Consider the following 18,823-nt stretch of genomic DNA (forward strand, 5'->3'; position numbering starts at 1 on the left):
CTTTGGGAGGTGGACTGACCTTATATTCATTTCAGTTATTATGGCTTTAAGGCAGCATCAATGCCACACTTTGACTTAATCAATACGCATTATTCTTTTCACATATAATTAACACAGGCCACAGTATTTTATGTCTGCTTTTCTACTCGGAAATGAAATTTAATATAGACCGGTCGAAGGGAAAGCATCATTCACGTTTAATATTCTTTTTTAAAAAATTTATTTATTTAATTATTTATTTAATTGGCTGTGTTGGGTCTTCGTTACTGCACACGGGCTTTTCTCTAGTGGTGCGGAGCCCGGGGCCACTCCTCATTGTGGCCCACGGGCTTAGTTGCTCCGCAGGGGCTTTTCTCTAGTTGTGACCAGCCTGGGGCCACTCCTCATTGTGGTGCACAGGCTTAGTTGCTCCGCGGCATGTGGGATCCTCCTGGGGCAGGGATCGAACCCACGTCCCCTGCATTGGCAGGCGGATTCTCAACCACTGCGCCACCTAGGAAGTCCCTAATATTCTTAAATACGTGTCAGCGTCTACTCGTGTGGAAGGTGAGCAAAGTCATATCTGGTTTCAGAAGAAATCAGAGTAAATTTCAGGATGTATCATTCCAGCCTCTGCCCTTGTGCAGGCTGGGGTGTTGACGACTGCGAAACATCTAGCCTACTACCTAAGGGGCTGCAGTTAACAGAGGGACATCAGTTAGGAAGGGCAGAGACGTATGGGGCCCACCAAGAAGAACTATGAATCCGAAGAAATAAGGCTGGAAACTTCTGGATCCCAGAGCAAGCAAAAGAAAGGAAAATTATCCAGAACCATGCGTTTTAATCCATTTCTGTCTCACTGAAGTAGTCTCTTGACCTTCCTGGATTCTATCTTCTTTTAATGACCTTCCCAAAGTTATTACTATCCCATCACCCGTGCATACCTGGGAGAAGCAGTGAGGTGCCTTCCCCCAACTCACACCCCTACCAAGAATTTAGAGAAAAGGTTCGTAAGGTTCGCCTCTGAGATGGTAATGAAGACAGGAAAGGTTAGGCTAGAGATATGCAAAGTAACCCCTAAAGGGACGGGACAGTACCTAAGGCAGCAGGGCCAGAGGGGGCTGTAGTAAAGGAAGCAAAGCAAAGGGCGCTTGGACGAGGCAGTCACCAGGGCGAGGAGCCACCGCACAGCCTCCGGAGTGACTTCAGGGTGGAGGGGTGAGGGGACACAGACACGCCAGGCCCTGAGGCCACCGGATGCCTAAACAATACTCCATCCTCACCAAAGCTTCCTATAAGGCTAGCCTCTGACTCTAAAAAGAAATCCCATGTTTACTGGGCTTGTAACCGTTCATCTGCTTGCCAGTTGTATTTCTGATTTTTAAAAAACGAGTTGGCATTTTAGTTGCACATCTAGTTGATTTCTCTTAGTAACTCAACGTTCTTAAGAACGACCAACTCTGGGAGGTGTCTGCGTGTGCAGAGCTGCTGGCTTGAGCCTGGACTACGCTGAGTCCACTGGTGAACAGACTCCTGGGGACCCACCTGGGTGTCCCAGGGGCCTTCCTGGGTCACACCTTTCTTTTCCAAATATCTGTAGGATGAGTCTTTCTACAGACGCGTCTCTGCTCAAATGTCAAGATAGATCCCAACTTCTTCTTCACTCAAGTTAAAAAACCTAGGTGTGGTTTTGAGCCTAGAAAACATTTCGCCACACTCCCTGTGTGCTCGTGTGTCCTAACGTTGACTCCCACCCTTCACCCAAGTGGGCCTGACCATCTCTACTCCTGAGCTCTTTGCTTAGAGTTACAGTCTGTCTCAAAACTCTACCCCATCCCTCAACGTGCAAGTCACGATCCACTCCTTCCAAGAAACCTCGCCTTTGATTCCAGCACTGATTTCTCCCTTCACTGGATCCCGGGAACAGGCAGAGTCAGTACCGCATAACGTTCACGTCGTGACACCCCGGTCTGGCACTAATGGTTTAACTGCCTTGCCCGTGTTACCGTTGCCGACTTCACTCACAATTTCTCTGGAAAAGGTGGAAGTACAACCAAACAAATAACTGCTAAACTCCATAGCGCGGGCTGTGCCTTTTAAGAATTCTTTGCGAGTCTCCATAATAACTGGGCACAGAGCAAACTGTCAACGTTTTCACAGCTGTTTTTAAAGTTAAAATGCTCAGGCACCATCAGCTTTTAAAAACCATTTGTTCATTTAACAACTTTTTATGCTCTACTCTAGGTAAGATTCCTTATTTTCTGCCCCCAATAAACTCATGTTAAAGAAACATCTTAGGACTAACATTTGTTAGCCTGTCTCTGAACTAATGACCTATCTACCATCGCCCCCCCCCCCAACTCTTTCCAGAACATCTTTAGGTGTACTATGATTAAACTGTTAAAGACACTTTTACTTCACAAAAGAAAGTTTTCTATTTTGTATCCATACAGAGTTCAGAGGGAGTGTTTTCTCTTACTTTTTTTTAAGGTTTATTAAGATGGGCTAAAGTAATCAGAGACAACGTTATCGACCATTTTATCAGGTCTCTTTTAAACCATGTTGATGCTGGGATTGTCAGAGCTGATTAGCAGACTGAAGGATTTTAATTGTGAGATTTAAAGAGTAAACTGATTTCCAGAGTTTGAGATTGGAATGGAATCCCATAATAGTCCTAGTAGACGATGCCTGGCTCAATAGGTAACTACTGAATAAACAAATGGTTTTGGCATACTGCCTGAGAAATTATCCTGAAAGGTGGCTAATGAAATAAAACAAAAAATTTTTTAATTAAAAAAAGGGAAGCCCTTAATTCCTAAAATGAGCACCTATGAACATACATCTGCAAAACCTCCAATGGGAATACCATTCTAGAGTATAGCAAAGAAATGTCGGAACTGTGGGTGCAAACAATGAGAAAGCTTATAAATGTTGTGTAAGTTTTTAAGTTTTCATCAGGAGAGAATAATTTGCCTGTAGTTTGAAGTGTAAAGCTTAAACATTTGCAAGTCACTTAAACATCACACTGCTACAGAGATGAAGTAACATTTAATTATCTTCCTAAAATCTGCAATTTAAAGACTGACACAGGGATAATATTTTTCAAGAACTTGACTTGAAACAAAAAGCGACCATGGATTCACTTTAAAGGTCTCATAAAAGACCTTTAATCAGTTTCTATCTCTAAAGCTTTTGTACCAGAGCTTGGAAGTATAAACATTATAATATTACTGTACATGTGGCAAATCCTTCCCCTTTACAATAACTACTTCACAAGCCTTCCTCCAACACCTTTTGGTGACCTTTTCTCTTGAAAAAGGGCTTAATCACTTCAGTGTTGGATTTGCAGATGACTAAGCACAAATGTTGCATATTTTTATTTGTCAAAAGCACATAAATGTGTACATAAGTAATTTAGTTCTTAGTCATGGCAGCAAAAGCCAATTCCACTGAGTTAGTTATTTCTATTGGAGGAGGAGGACCAGGTGATTTTTAAGGTATCGGTTTAATTTTCCTAGGTGGTGTGTAACCCTACTTCAGGTCAAAGTTCATAAACACTACTGATAACTAAGATGTTCCCAAGTGACCTCCTTGTAATGAGTTTTATATTAAGCCATTCGTTTCCCTTCACCTGGTTACATACTATACCTCAAGCTATACAGCTGATGCCCATGACTAGAAAGGAGGCAATTTCAACCTCTTGTTAAATTCCATTTCATGCATCTTTGAGAAATCCAAATGTGTGTGATAATAAAATATAACACAGAGACAAGAGTTCGTGCCACCACATTTCTAGTAGTGAAATTAAAAGCATGTCCTAATCTCTCTGTAAGCTCACAGGCAAATGTCAAAAGCAGAGAAAGGCTTTGTGTTGGAACTGTCATACAATGCTTGCTCACGCTCTATTCTCCATTCCCTGGCTGTGAATTTTCCTTCCAGTGAAAACTGGAACACACCCTCAGACTCTCCAGCTCCTTAAGTTTTCACCTCTATGTTCTTTGCCCCTACGTGATGCAAACACGTACAGAGAGAATAACTGGACCGGTGCTTGCTTCTCTGACCTTAAGGATAGAAACGACAAGGATGGATGCTGTTTGTCAAAAAGAGTGGCAAACTTTCAAAGTTAGCAGTTGGCCAAGAGCAACACGTCTAGCGAATCTAAACTCCCCACTGGAACGTCTTAGATTTCACAGGTACATTACAATGCAGTAAGAATATTCCAAAGATTTCTTGGCAGTGTGGATTTCAAGATGTTGGAGTAGAGCCCTCCCATTTCAGGAGAATGCAACAGTTACATCTGAGACTGCAGAAAGGCAATTATATAAGGCACTGCAGAGTATGGGAGACCCAGTGTTTCTGGCAACACGGCTCTCGATTCAGCACCCTGGACCCAGCCAGGGCAGCCTCCCGCTTACCCACAGACAAGTGCAGACACATGCCGGGGACAGGGACAGAGGTGCCGGCTCTGGCCTCCTCTCTGCCCTTTGGAAGGAGGAGGGGAGGGAGAGAGAGACAGGGAAGGCAAAGTACCGTCTTGTCCAAGCACTGAAGGCAGTTATAAGGCTTGCAGCAGCAGTGGCCCATCGCGGCAGGCTGGCTGGCAAGGGGACCTCCTTCATTCAACGTGTCAGCGGGCAATCCCTAAGGCGAGGTGCTGGTTCCAGCGAGAGGGGCGCGCCGCTGGGAGCTGTCACAACTTCCATGTGGTCCCCTCGGCTACCTTATTTCTCCTAATAACTTCAGGAATCCCGGAGCCAGAGGAACGACAGGAGGAGGAGGAGGAGGAGGAGGAGGAGGAGCGCAGGGCGGCCGCGTTCGGTTCCTACTGCGGGGAGAGGGAGGGCGGGAGCCAGGAAGGGAGGGGACAGGCGGAGGGAGGGTCACTTTGCCACTGGAATCCTCAGACTGAGGCAAATCAATAGTCGCATAACAATCGAGCATTTAGCGATGCCACCTCCCGGAGGGGACCGCAGGCGCCCCGTTCCCAGCCCTCCCCCGCGCGCCGATGCGCCCCTGCGCGACGCAGACACGCCTGGAGAGGACGCAGGAAACACAAAAGAGCTGGTCTTCCAGGGATGCTCGGGCTGAGGACCACGGAGAGGACTGGGAGAGACGTGGCTCTACTCAAATACTTGCTTTCTATTTTCCCGAGAAGTAAAGATATTTATAAACGTGATGTATCATCTATGGCCTCTCCTCCCTGTAACCGGCTCTCAGGGCCTCGTTGCTTGGGGTGGGGGTGGGGATGGGGATGGGGGAAACACCCATTGCTCCTTTTCAAATTTGTGTGCCACGAACAGTTTTTGCCTCGTTGGAGGAAATCTTTATATTTGAAATGTAATTGTGAAATCGCTTGTCTCGGCTGACAGACACAAACCGTTCCAGTGGCTTAAGTCATTAAAATTGGGGTGTGGGGCAGATATATCTCCTGCGCACACCAGCATAAAAGTCTTGGAGGACTTGATCTTTCTGGGCGATTTGTAATTTTTCAAAAGGTTGAAAATCAAAAAGGGAAGGAGGTGGGGGCAAAGGTTTTTTGTTCGTTTGTGTTTAATCTCAAAAGAGATGGGGTATTTAAAACTATGTTTGTGTAATCCTGAAAGTAACTGATGCAAATATTTATAAAATTAACTTTATACTTCCTGCTATGTCAAAGGAGAAATCCTGAAATTTACCATCTGCAGAAATATACAATTCCATTTTTGCCCATTAAATTTGCCTACGACTGGAAGCAGACAATAGTTAAAATTAGATAATTTTACTAACTTGAGATTTTTCCAAGAAGTTTTAATTAAGTAGCACAGGCTATTCAAATTTGCTTGTAGAGAGGTCAAGGATATTTGGTGATTAAATAACAACAGATCAGAATGTCTGCCCTAAACTTGAAAGAATAAACTCAAATCTTCCTTTAACACTAACAGGTAAACTGGCATCGTTCTTTCGGCTGTTTCTATTGAAATTTTAAATGTAGATACACTTTGACCCAACAGATTGACTACAGTAATAGTCACACATCTACAAGAGTATATGCATAAGGATATTCAGTTTAGCGTCATTTGTAACAGCATAAAAATGGGGATACCCTAGACATCCAACACCTGTCCACTGCATGGAATGGTGATACGTTGTTGAGTGAGAAAACAGCCTTTTATGAAACGTGAAGCAACACTATACCCTGATGCATTTCTATATGTCTACAATAAATCTGTTGGAAAAAAAACACCACTATTCATACTTCAGCAGCTGATCCTTGGGGAATGGGAAACAGGTGTGACGGAGCGAATGTCCACCGTTTACCATCTTGCCAGTGTGTGTTCCTTTTATTGTTTTCAGACCAAGTGTATCAGGGGAAGGCAGGGACCCCTGCCTGGGCTCCTTGATGTCAGGAGGTACAGAGCTGCCTCCCTCTCACACAGGCTTGCCCTCCTTGGCAGTGAGCCTGGGCAGACCTCAGAGAGAGAGGAGCTGACAGGACCTTGATCTTGAACCCTGACTGAGAGTTGTCGCTGGGACTTTTGACACCTTGGGAGAAAAACTTTATGTTGCAAGAAGCGATGCCTTGGTAAGGCCACGTGCACAGCAGCACTGATCACAGCAGCCAAGAGGTGGGAGCAACCCAAGTGTCCATCGACGAGTGAATGGCTGAGCAAAATGTGGTCCATCCACACCATGCAATATTATTCTGCCTTAAAAAGGAAGGACATCCTGTCACACGCTACTACAGATGAACGCTGAAGACGTGACGCTACGTGAAATAAGCCAGTCACAACAAGACAGATACTGTATGATCCCACTTAGAGGAGGTACCTAGAGTCGTCAAATTCATAGAGACAGAAAGTAGACTGGCGCTGGCCAGGGGCTGTGGGAAAGGCGGGAATGGGAAGATATTTAATGGGGACAGAGTTTCAGTTCTGAGAGATGGAAAGAGTTCTAGAGGTTGGTTACACCACGATGTGACTGCACTGAATGATACTGAACTGTACCCTTAAATGGTTGGAATGGTAAGTTTTATGTCATGTGCATTTTACCACAACTAAAAATAAAACAGTGGCGGCGTGCCTTCCCCTGGGGATGGACGGTCCTTGCACAACAGTTACCTGATCAAGTGAAGACAGAGCAAAGCCTCTGTTGCGGGTAGAGCAGCAGGACAGGGAGGCTCCAAGAAGCTGACCATCGCCCCACAGCCGTGTGCAGAAGGCTTTCTTCCGGCAGAACTGTTTTTCTGCACCTGAGGAAACGGTTTCCTTCTAAAATAGGATTTCGATTGCACCGTGCTAGAAAATGACTGCTTGTTCTTGCGCGAGGTCTGAGCGTGCCTGCTCCAGAAGCTGCCCACAGCAGAGCGGGGGGTGGGGAGGCGGCCCAGAGAAAGATGGACTCAGCTTCTCTTATTGTGCATGGAAGGTGCCGAAGGGCCCGGCACTGGCCATGCTCAAATCACACACGTGGTGCGATCTCAGAGAAAACAACCCAGATTTTGAGAAATGCACCGATATCCTAGAGTTATGCCATGTTTATTTTCTTTATAAGTGAAAAAAATTTTAAATATACTCAAAAACAGAGGGATAAATGAAAAGGACCTTCATATATCCATTTCCACTTTCAACAGTTATCAAGATTCTGGCCCATGGATTTCATCAATGCCCCTTTTTTAAAAAAATATTTATTTATTTATTTATTTCTTACTTTTGACTGTGTTGGGTCTTCATTGCTGCGCACAGGCTTTCTCTAGTTGTGGCGAGCGGGACTACTCTTTGTTCTGGTGCGTGGGCTTCTCATTGTGGTGGCTTCTCTTTTTGCGGAGCACAGGCTCTAGGCACGTGGGCTTCAGTAGTTGCAGCACATGGGCTCAGTAGTTGTGGCTTGTGGGCTCTAGAGCACAGGCTCAGTAGTTGTGGGGCACGGGCTTAGTTGCTACGTGGCATGTGGGATCTTCCTGGAGCAGGGCTCGAACCTGTGCCCCCTGCGTTGGCAGGCAGACTCTTAACCACTGAGCCACTAAGGAAGTCCCCATCTGTCCCTCTCTTAAACTTTTCTTTTATATGTCCGTCACCCAGATTCAGCAATTATCAAGATTTGAAACTTTATTTTCACTTGTCCCTTTTTTTTTGTTATAGTATTTCAAAGCCATGTCCTACATACTTCAGTATGCATTGCTGAAAATTCTGAGCATTTTTACATAACCACAATGCTGTTAAAACACCGAACAAAACTGACACTATTTCCTTGGCATCTAATACTTAGTCTAGAACAACATTTTCCTGCTTTCTCTGAAAGAAAATTATTTTACCCAAACTAGGTCCACACAGTACATTGTTAAGTCTCTTAGGCCACTTTTATGGACTGGCAGTGCCCACCCCTCCCCTTCCTTTCTCCTCACCCCCGCCATTGATTTGCTCAGAAACTGGGTTGGTTGGCTTATAGAACGTCCTACATTATGGACTTGCCTCTTGGCTTCCTTGTAATGACATTTCCCTTGTTCCTACAACCCTGTAAATAAAATTTAGTTCTTGAGGCTGGATGAGATTTGAGGTCCGTGTACTTGGGCAACAGTACCTCAGATGTGGTGTTGTGGGTATCACCCTGCAACCCCCCGGGAAGCACACGATGACTGGGGGCTCCATCGTCAATGATGCTCTAGTGAACCAGATGCCGTCAATGATGCTCTAGTGAACCAGATGCCGTCAATGATGCTCTAGTGAACCAGATGCGATGGCTTCCTCTCCTCCATTACAGAGCTACCCATCGTTGGCTCATCTAATAGTTCCCTTTGTTAATGATTATTACCTGAATCATTAGGAGTCACAACACGATGTTCTGATTCTATCATCCTTTTGCATTTATTAGCTGGGATTTTTATACAAGGAAAGAATTTTTCTTCATCAACTAGGGTGATTTCAATTCCCAGCAATACAGGTTGTACAGGAAAGATGGGATAAATGCTCACTCCTTTCTCTTTAAGTGTCAATTTTCTGAAAAAAAGACTTGGTGCTGTAATGGTACCCAATGAGGTTATTTGCTTTCTCTCACTTCTTCCAAACATCATTATAAACTCATGTTTTTATGTTAAAATACACAATGTGTTTTCATCGATTGCATTTATTACTGCTTCTAGATGCTCAGTTTAACTCCTCTCTGGCCAAAGGGAGCACCTTCTTATCGGCCCCTGTGTCCTTTTGACACAACCCGTTTGTCTCCCTTCCTTGCTTTCTGACACAACACAGAATCCTAGGCCCATCTTGGGTATTTCCTGCCACAGGTCTGGGACCAGCCATCCGTCCCGTCAGGCACCCTGGTTCCTTCTAGTTGGGAATGGGAATTACACATCGCCATCCCGTGCTGTCTGTTGTCTTTTGAGGGCCACCTGTTCGGACTGAGATTTCCCTTGAAGGAAGCGAGCCTTCCCACAGACAAAACATTCTTGGAAGAGGTCACTGACGAAACCAGGATGGGGCCTTAGGATGGGATGAGAAACTGACAGCCCCTTCTCTTGGGGCCTTTAGAAGTGAAAAAGTGCTCAGTGAAACTCATTTTGGGGGAGATAAACTGGCCTGTACAACACAGCCAAGCCAAGGGCTGGCATAAGAATTTTCTAAAGAGTCCCCCCAAAGCATGGATATCTGGAAAAGAAAAGGGTGAACTTCTTGAAGGCATATATAATGGGAGTTAGACTATTATAATTTGGCATAAAAGGAAGCTGTCTGATGAAATCTGGGACATTTTAGTTCCTAATATTTAAAAAAAGTTGGAGATGGTTTTTATTCCCAGTCTATTTTTTTTTATGGGAGTTTTTACAAACATTTAGAAAAGTTACAGGAAGGTCTACTGGGATACCTCTTCAGAGAACACCTCATAACACTCGATGCTTTACAGCAATAACTAATGATGAACATTAACCGATCATTAGCAGATGCCAGGCACTGTGCTTAGGGCTCGCACGCAAACAGCTCATGTGAGCCTCACAGAGCAATGCGAAATAAGCCCTGTTCGCATCTTCATTTTGCAAATGAGAAAAATGAGGCTCAGAGACTGTACATCCTGTCAAGTATACATAAATCGAGGAAATGACGGAGTGGGGTCTTGAACTCAGATCTGACTCAAAAGCTATGTCGTTACCACTATGCTTTTATCTGTGAGGCATACCAAAATATAAGTTTATGTTGTGATCTGGATAAGGGATGTGAGTATACAAAAATGGAAAAGGCAATTCAAACGTGTATGAAATTGCCCCACATTTTCAGAACCTGGAACAAGACCTTCTACTATAGTGTTTTTTTTAAGGTACATTTACAAACCAGTGTACAAATAACTTTAAACTCATATAGTAGAAAACATGGGCATAAATCAATGTTAAAATCTTCAATTTTATTATTCCTCTTTCCCTGTCTTCCTTGAACTTGGAGTTCCTGCCCCATCCCCCACCCCCAATCACCTGTGAGACCCAAGGCTCCCTCTGCTCCCACCCGACTGCCCTGTCCCGTCAGTGCCACTTCACCTCCTCTGCCGGATCCTCCCGCTGGAGTGAATTTTCTCCTTCTCTGTGATTTCACATCAGTTTGTGTACCTGCCCTTGGTCCTGGCATTCTGCTCCATGTAATAACCATTGTTTACATCTGTCTTCCCCAAAATATCACGCCCCTTGCTGTGCCTCCCTCATGTTCACACCCACGGCACCAGCAGTCTGCCTTGGGACTAGGTCTCCATGACCGTTTCCTCCAGTGATGCAGGAAGGACCTCGCAGGAGTGGAACTCAGCCATGGTGGCTTCTAGGCAGAAGCGTTCTGGTGTTTCGTGCAGTTTGTCAGCCATGGGGCCATTTGCAGGAGGTCATCGAGATAACAACTGTATGTCTGTCTCACTATTTATTTCAAAGGAAAACCATGAAAAATGATCATGAAAGAGCCACTTACAGATTGTCAAGGCAACCATCTGTTTATTTTGGTTCCACTGTCCCTGCCCCTCCTTTTTCCATGCATCTAAAATATGAGCTACAGCTCTTGCACTGGATTTTAGCAACGGGGATTGCCAGGAAAATATGTGTAGCTTTTACCAAACACTATCCATCTAGAGATTTTAATGATGTGAGAATGGGTTAGAAAGAGAAAATGCGAAACAGAAATTTTTAACCTGGAAGTAATTGATGATTATGATCATTTGCATACAGACAGTAGAGGCTCTGAAATACTTCTGATGTAATAACCAGGATCTAGAATATTAAGGGTCTTAAAAAAAGAAACAAATGACACATATACTATTCTATTCTTAGATACCTGTCAAAAGAGAACTATAAAAATGTCACTTTTCTGTAATACCCAAGTAGGAAGGCTGCTACTTAGGTATGACAATCTTTTTTGTTTTTAATCTGTTAGACTTTGACACTACCTTTATTTTTTTCCCCTTTTAAGTCGGTGACTAGGATGATTGCAGGAGAGGTGTCCTCCTTAGGTTTCTGCATTATATTCAGAAGAGCTGACGACTCTCACAAGGGACGTGAAATTCAAAGTGATCTTCACTAGCTGGATGAATAGGCTGGACAAGACTGGATAACTGACAGAATCACGTACAGAGATGGGAAGCAGCTGGCAAAGCTGCAAAGTGCATCTATTTCACATACATTTAATAAGAAGGATGGTCACCATGGACCACAAGCGGAATGTCAATCAGCAATGTGGCCGTTGTAAAGAAAGGGTGAAAGGATTATGGACGCTGGAATGGTGTCTGTGACCAACCTGGGTGTCCGTGCCAGTGCCCCAACCCTCCTTACTATACCATGATGACGCGGTAGCCTCCCCAAGAACAGACGGGGATCACTGCACACGAGGGAGTGATGCGTCACTGATCTCAGCATACGGCTTCTTACTTTTGTTAAGACTAGTCCTCAACCCCTCAATCAGGTTCAGATTCTCCCAGAAACCTCGACTCCTCCTTTGTAATACTTCTCACCAGGGCAATTACATAATTCTTTGATCTGTCTGTCCGTCTTCCTGTACAAGGTCACCAGCTCCAGGAGAGCCTATAAAGACATGACTGCACCCGTATCACTCAGCACAGCACCAGGCACACAGTAAGTACCAGGACATGCTGATTAAATACATGAGACTTGGAGCAGACTCACCCTGGTTAAAGTTGAAGAACTTCAGGGCATAGTGACCTGCTAACAGGCAACAACACAGCTGCTGCTCTAACACTGGCGGGGGCGGGGCGGTTTCAAACCCCTGTAGAACACTGATCCTCTGGCCCTTCTGCACAGACACTGTCAAGTAAAGATGGAGAAACCGCTCTGACGTCCACCTGGACTTTTCTTCGAGTTGGAGCTCTGAAGAAGTACAAGACATGAAGGTGCCACTGTCCGTCGTTATCTTTACTACATAATCGTGGGGAAAACTGACTCTCACAACCACCCTGCCATTTTCCTCCTTCTCTTTCTCTTTTTCCACTGATGATAAGACCCCGGGCGTTGATCTGTGTGGGTCTGTCACCAAACGTTATCAGCAATGCTCACTCTAGATTGCCACATGGACTCAAACCAACGGCTCCGAAGCTTCTACTCTACATCATATGCCCAGATTCCCAAATATGCCAGCACTTCAGGGAAGGAAATAGTAGGTGCCCCAGAACTAGGGATTACATTTGATGTTTGCAGAAAGTCTACACTTGCAGTGAAGGTGACCATAATTCTTTGAACATAATATAATGAACTATAATCCTACATACAGTCCAGCAGCAAACCCTGCTGATCACCTCTTACACCTCTGCTACTGATTACATTTAGAAATGGAAGAAGAAGACAGTTATCTCAGAAATGAAGATTAAATTACTAGGTGCTCAAAGCAAGATCAATTAAAATGAAAATTTAATAAAAAGCACTATAAAAGGTAGAAAATCAACCAAGAAAATAAAAATGAGGGGGAAAAAAGAAGTAAAAAAGGGTCACGGAGAAAATATTGGAAACGAAAAACAGATAAAGAAGGATTCATACTCATATTATTAGACTCCTGAAGAGAAAAAAAAAGAAATAATGAAATAGGTGTGATACTTAAAAACATACTGTAAGAAAGCTTTTCAGAGAATTTCATCTTCATGATGAAAAGACCCACTGGGTACCTGGGAAAAGCAGCCCAGACTTAAACAACTCTAAGATGTTTAACTTCTACTAAGTCTGTTAGAATGTAGAGATAAAAAAAAAAAATCAAGATCTCTGGGCAAAATGATCACCTAATTATAAGGGCACAAATATTAGCTATTCAAAGTAAGACAGCAATGGAGCAGTATTTAAAAGTAAATAAAGAACAACTTAATGGAAGAACATATACAACCAAGATTTTCTACAAAGTCAAGCTCTCTAAGCATCAAGGCTATAGAAAAAGTTTAAAACACAAGGACACAGGGGATTTTGTACCCATGAGTCTTTCTGAAGGAATAGCCTAGAGTTTGTGTGTCATTCAACTGACTGGGAGATTTTCAGCAAAAGGACTGCTATAAGGATTTATGTACAGAATTGTAGATCGAAGACAAAACCAAATGTGAGTATGAGGATGGAAGGTTAAAGTACAAATGCTATATGTGGTGACAACTAAATAGAAATAATGCAACTAAAAAACTAGTAAGGGGTGAAAGGCAGAATAAAGGAAGTAGATTAAGCTTCTTGGCTGCTGTGAAGGCAATAGGTGGGAGTTAAAGGATATGATTAAATACTGGCAAACCAGATGGTCAAAGGTTAGATAAGAGAACAGGGGACTGTGAACACTCAGAAAGCTATAAGTGCAAAGGTAATCACTAAAACAAGAACTAAATGTTCCTAAATTCCATTCTTTAAAATTAAAGAGCAAAGAATATACAGCTTTAGAAAAAGAAACACAGCAAATAGAACTTAAAAGATGTAATTACAGAACATTATGATAGAACTGAGACCATGGATATCAGCCATATCAATGAGTGTGATATGTTAATTTCATGATTGTAGGAAAAAGAGGGACTTCCCTGGCGACCCAGTGGTTAAGACTCTGCACTTTCAGTGCAGGGAGTGTGGCTGGATCCCTGGTTGGGGAACTAAGATCCCACATGCTGTGCAGTGTGGCAAAAAAAAAAAAAAAAAAAAATTCAGCTCACAATGTAATACCCAACTATATGCTGTATTCACGAGCTATACAAAACAAAATGATTCAGCAAGGCTAAATATAAATGGATGGATAAAGGTATTCCAGGAAAATGAAAACAGTAAGAAAGCAGGAGTAGCAATCTTGATATTCAACAAATAAGAATTCAAGCCTAAAAGTGTTAAACACAGCAAAGAAGGGCATCTTTTAATGCTAAAAGCCAAATTTATAATGAAGATAAAACGCTTATGAATACCTATGCTCTGAATAACACAGTAACCAATTTTATGAAGCAGGTTTACCACTCTTAGTTCAAGACAGATCAAGTGAACAAACAAGCAAAACAGAGCAAATCGATTAAGTAGGTCTTATGGACATATATTGAACTTTATATTTTGATAATGTAAGCAAATATATCTTTTATCAAGTCTTCGAACCATTCATAAAAACTGATCATAACAAAACATCAATAAGTTCCATAAATTAGAAGTATCACAAACAACATTCTGATCACAATGCAATAAAAGTAGAGACTATTAGCCAATGAAATGAAAATAGAAATCATTAATCAAAACTAAAAACAAAAAGGTCCTGTACTGAAAATTTTTAAAAGCCTCCCACTAAACAACTCTTGGGTGAAAGAGAAAATGCAAACTGAAATTTTAAAACAGTTTTAAAAACCACTAAAAACAAACCGCAAGACCCCTAACATATGGGATACACTTAAAGCAGTTATGAGAGGACAACTCATAGCAGGAAATGCTTTCATAAGTGAAAAATGAAAGGATGTAAATAAATGACTTACATACCTTGCTGAAAAAGCTCGAAAACAACAACAAAGTAAACCTAAATAAAGCACTGGGAATGAAAGAGTAAAAACAAAGGCAGAAATCAATGAAGTAGAGAACAGGAAGTCAGTAGATTTAATTGAAAGAAGTTAACAAAATAGCAAACCGCTAGCTAACCTGAGCAAGGAAAAGGAGAGAATGCCCAAATAAACAAAATAAGAAATGACAAGGAGAAAACAGAAAAAAGTATTAAAAGTCATAACAGGCCTCTGTACAAATAAATTTGAAATCCTTCATTAAATGGATAATTATCCTAAAGAAATACAGATTACCAAAATTGAGCCCATCAGAGAAAGTTTAAACAGACCAAATTTCCACAGAGGATGCAGAGACAATTATTAAAGAACCATCACACACACGAAAGCATCAGGCCCAGATGTTTTCACTGTGGTCTTCTACCAAACCTTCAAAGATCTGACAGTTCCGGTGTTCTATCAATTTCTCTAGAGCCCTGAAGATTGTGGCAGGCAGGGTAATGCCTCCCTTCCCTGGGAAGATGTCTATGTCAGAATCCCTAGAACTTGTGACTATGTTATGCTCCATGGCAAGAAGGAATTAAAGTTGCAGCAGAATTAAGGTTGCTAATCAGCTGACCTTAAAATAGGGAGATTATCCTGGGTTATCCAGGAGGCCCAAAGTAATCACGGGCAAATCTAAATGTGGGCAAGGGGGGCAGGAGAGTCACTGTCAGAGAAATGTGATGAGAGAAAAACCACGGCTGGCTTTGAAGGTGGAAGGAGTCCGTGAAGTGAAGATTACAGGCGGCCTCTAGCAGCTGGTGCAGGCAAGAAAGTGGATTTTCCCTTAGAACCCCCAGAAATGAATGCAGCCTGCATTCAACCTTAGCTCAGGGGGACCCACTCTGGACTTCTGACTTCTAGAACAGGTAGACAACAAATCTGTGTTGTTTTAACGCACTAAGTTTGTGGTGATTTGTTCCAGTAGCAAATAGAAAACTAGTTAAAATCCTGATACAAAAATAAAGGAAAATTTCCTAATTCTTTTAACAAATTGAGTATTTTGATTACCCGAACCTGAAGAAGCCTCCAAAGAAAGCGGAGGGAGAAAAAACCTTGCAAACCATTATCACTCATGAATACTGATTACAAAAAGGACTGAAAAGATATATTAGCAAACAGAATCGAATAGCATATGAAGAAAATAATACACCATGACCAGTTGAGATTTATTCCAATAATTTAAGGTCATTTCAATACTAGGAAATCAATATTGATAGATCTATGGGAAAAAGATAATTATCTCCATAGATGCTGAAAGAAGCCTTTCACAAAATTCAATACCCATTCTTGTTAATACTCAAGAAAATAGGAATTGAAGGACACTTACTTGACATGATAAAACGTCTTTAACATGATAAAAAAATATTAGATCTAAAGTCATTATTTTACTTAATGTGGAAACACTAGAAGAATTTCCAGTCAAATCAGGAGCAAGGCAAAGATACCTATTATCTTCACTACTATTCAATAGTATGTTAGCGGTATTAGCCAATGTAATTTGAAAAGATTAACTGAGACAAAAGATTTGGTAAAGAAGAAATAAAACTACCTCTATCTTCACGTGATACAATAGTATAACTGGAAAGTTCTAGAAAATCAATGTATAAAACTGACTCAAATAATACAAAAATTCAGCAAGGTAGCCAGATATAAAATTAACAGGCAGATGGCAATATCCTTCAGATACACAAATAATAACTAGAGAAATAACTGAAATGAAAACCCAACTTACAATAGCAATTAAGAAGATTAAATATATAGGAATAAACCTATCAAAAATACGCAAAACTTACATGGAAAAACTTAAAATTATTCTGAAAAGACACAAAAGTAGACTTAGACAAATGGAAAACATCTCATATTCTTGAAAGGATGACTCAGCATCATAAAGATGTCAGCTCTCACTAATTGATAAATTTAATGTAATCCCATTAAAATACCAACAAGCCCTTGTTTTGCGGAGTTGGAAACACTGATTCTAATGTTTATGTGGCAAAACAAACATGCAAGAATATTCAGGAAGATACTAAAAAAGAAAACCTATGCAGGTGGACTAGATCCGTCAGACAGTAAGACACAGTACAAAGCCTCTATAATTAAAACAGGAGATCAACTTGATGATGGGTGATGCCTTAGAGGGCCGGGACAGGGAGGGGGGAGGGAGTCGCGGGAGGGAGGGGATATGGGGATATATGTATAAATACAGCTGATTCACTTTGGTGTACCTCAAAAACTGGCACAACAGTGTAAAGCAAATATATTCCAATAAAGAGCTTAAAAAAAAAACCAAAAAAACAGTGTGGCACTGCTATATGAATACACCAATGACCAGTGGAATAGACTAGAAAGTCCAGAAATAGACCGAAAGGCATATGGAAATTTAGCATATGATAAAGCCGACATCTCAAATCTTTGGGACACAGTAGACTTTTTAATGAGTGATGCTGTTTAGTCATCTGGATAACGATAAGATTAGATCTACACCTCACACCATACCCACGCATGATCCAAATGGAACAGGGATCTAAATTTGAAAGGAAAACCATATAAGTACTGAAAAAACCAAAACAAAAATATAGTAGATTTCTCTTTAATGCCAGTGTGGGAAAGACTTTCTGAATGTGACTAAAAATATAGAGGAGGTTATAAAAGACTTGTCTTCCATCTTTAGCATCCTGTTTTCAATCTCTGATCTATTGCTGTGGGGGAGCAGTGACCATGTTCTGAGCAGCCCTAGGGAAAGGCCCATGTGGTGAGCGCTGGAGCGCCCAGCCAGAGAGCAGCTGAGTTCTGCCAGCACACTAAGGAGCCTGAGAAGGATCTAAGCCAGTCCAACCTTGCGATGACGGCAACCTGGTAAGAAAGCCCGAGTCAGAACCACCCGCTTCCACCAGCTAAGCCTCTCCTGGATACCTGACCCTCAGAAGCTGAATGAGGTCACAAATGTTTGCTGTTTCAGGCTATGTTTTGTGGGAATTTGTTATGCAACAATAGATAACTAATGCAGAGCAGATTTCTTCTTGGGAAGGAGGGTCATACGATAATGGAGAGGTACATGGCGGTGGGGGGGGCTTCAATTTTATCTAAAGTATTTTATTTTTAAAATAAAATATCTAAAGAAAATATGGCAAGATGTTAAGGTTTATTAAACTCAGATAACAAGCATTGTCATTGAATACTTCCTTATACTTTTCTGTATGTTTGGAGTACTTCACATGTAGAAGGACCTCATTCACAGCAAGACATTCCCCAAAGTCATGGCAAACCTGCAGAGGGTGATAATTCTGCTCTCTTGCTACTAAATATGCCAAGTCTTTTCTGAAAGGTTTTATATGTCACTTACACTCTGCAGGATTAAAATATAGAACCTCAGAAGCTAACTTTTTTGGGTGGGCTGTGCTATGTAATTTGGGTCTCTGTTCCAACAACTGAGAAACAGTATTGAAATGGATACTTTCATTTAAAAAATGTTGATGCTTATAAAATTTCTAACAGCCTTCGCCCTCATATTTGGATAACAAAGTCAATATGATTTAAAGCTGAAAAATGTTGCACGGGTTCTGGTAAGATTATTTAAGAAGCAAATCGAAATGCTTAAGCCATAGCCGTTTAACATGATTATAAGTGCTGATTATTCAAATGAAATTAATTAATCACAAATTCCCCAAGAACATTAAACTACTCCTCAGTGGCAAAAAAAAAAAAAAAAAAAAAAAACCAGGCAATTTTACTCCTTCATTAACTATAAACTGAATTATTTTCTTTTCCTGAAAATATGAAAAACAATTGAAGATTTACTGGTCAGTATTTAAAGAAAGATCTAAAAGCTTTTAGTTCCACGATCAATACAGGAATGGTGAACAGTAAGAAAAGCTTCTTG

The 18,823-nt window shown here is 41.7% G+C and overlaps 1 protein-coding gene across 4 annotated transcripts in view; it reads right to left on the minus strand.

The window, feature by feature from the left end:
* The window catches only part of MTUS2 (microtubule associated scaffold protein 2), a 315,424-nt gene that overhangs the window by 54,303 nt on the left and 242,298 nt on the right, over positions 1–18,823 (minus strand). Inside the window, exon 1 of one of the 4 annotated variants that reach the window (XM_057707973.1) lies at positions 4,510–4,760. The exons of the other annotated variants lie outside the window; for them this stretch is intronic. Coding sequence (XP_057563956.1) covers positions 4,510–4,563 — 54 coding nt within the window. The 5' untranslated portion in view covers positions 4,564–4,760. Of the gene's footprint in view, positions 1–4,509; positions 4,761–18,823 lie in introns of those variants that run through there. 4 annotated transcript variants of the gene reach the window in all.

The sequence above is a fragment of the Hippopotamus amphibius genome, chromosome 14, assembly GCF_030028045.1.
Source record: "Hippopotamus amphibius kiboko isolate mHipAmp2 chromosome 14, mHipAmp2.hap2, whole genome shotgun sequence".
Classification (NCBI taxonomy): domain Eukaryota; kingdom Metazoa; phylum Chordata; class Mammalia; order Artiodactyla; family Hippopotamidae; genus Hippopotamus; species Hippopotamus amphibius.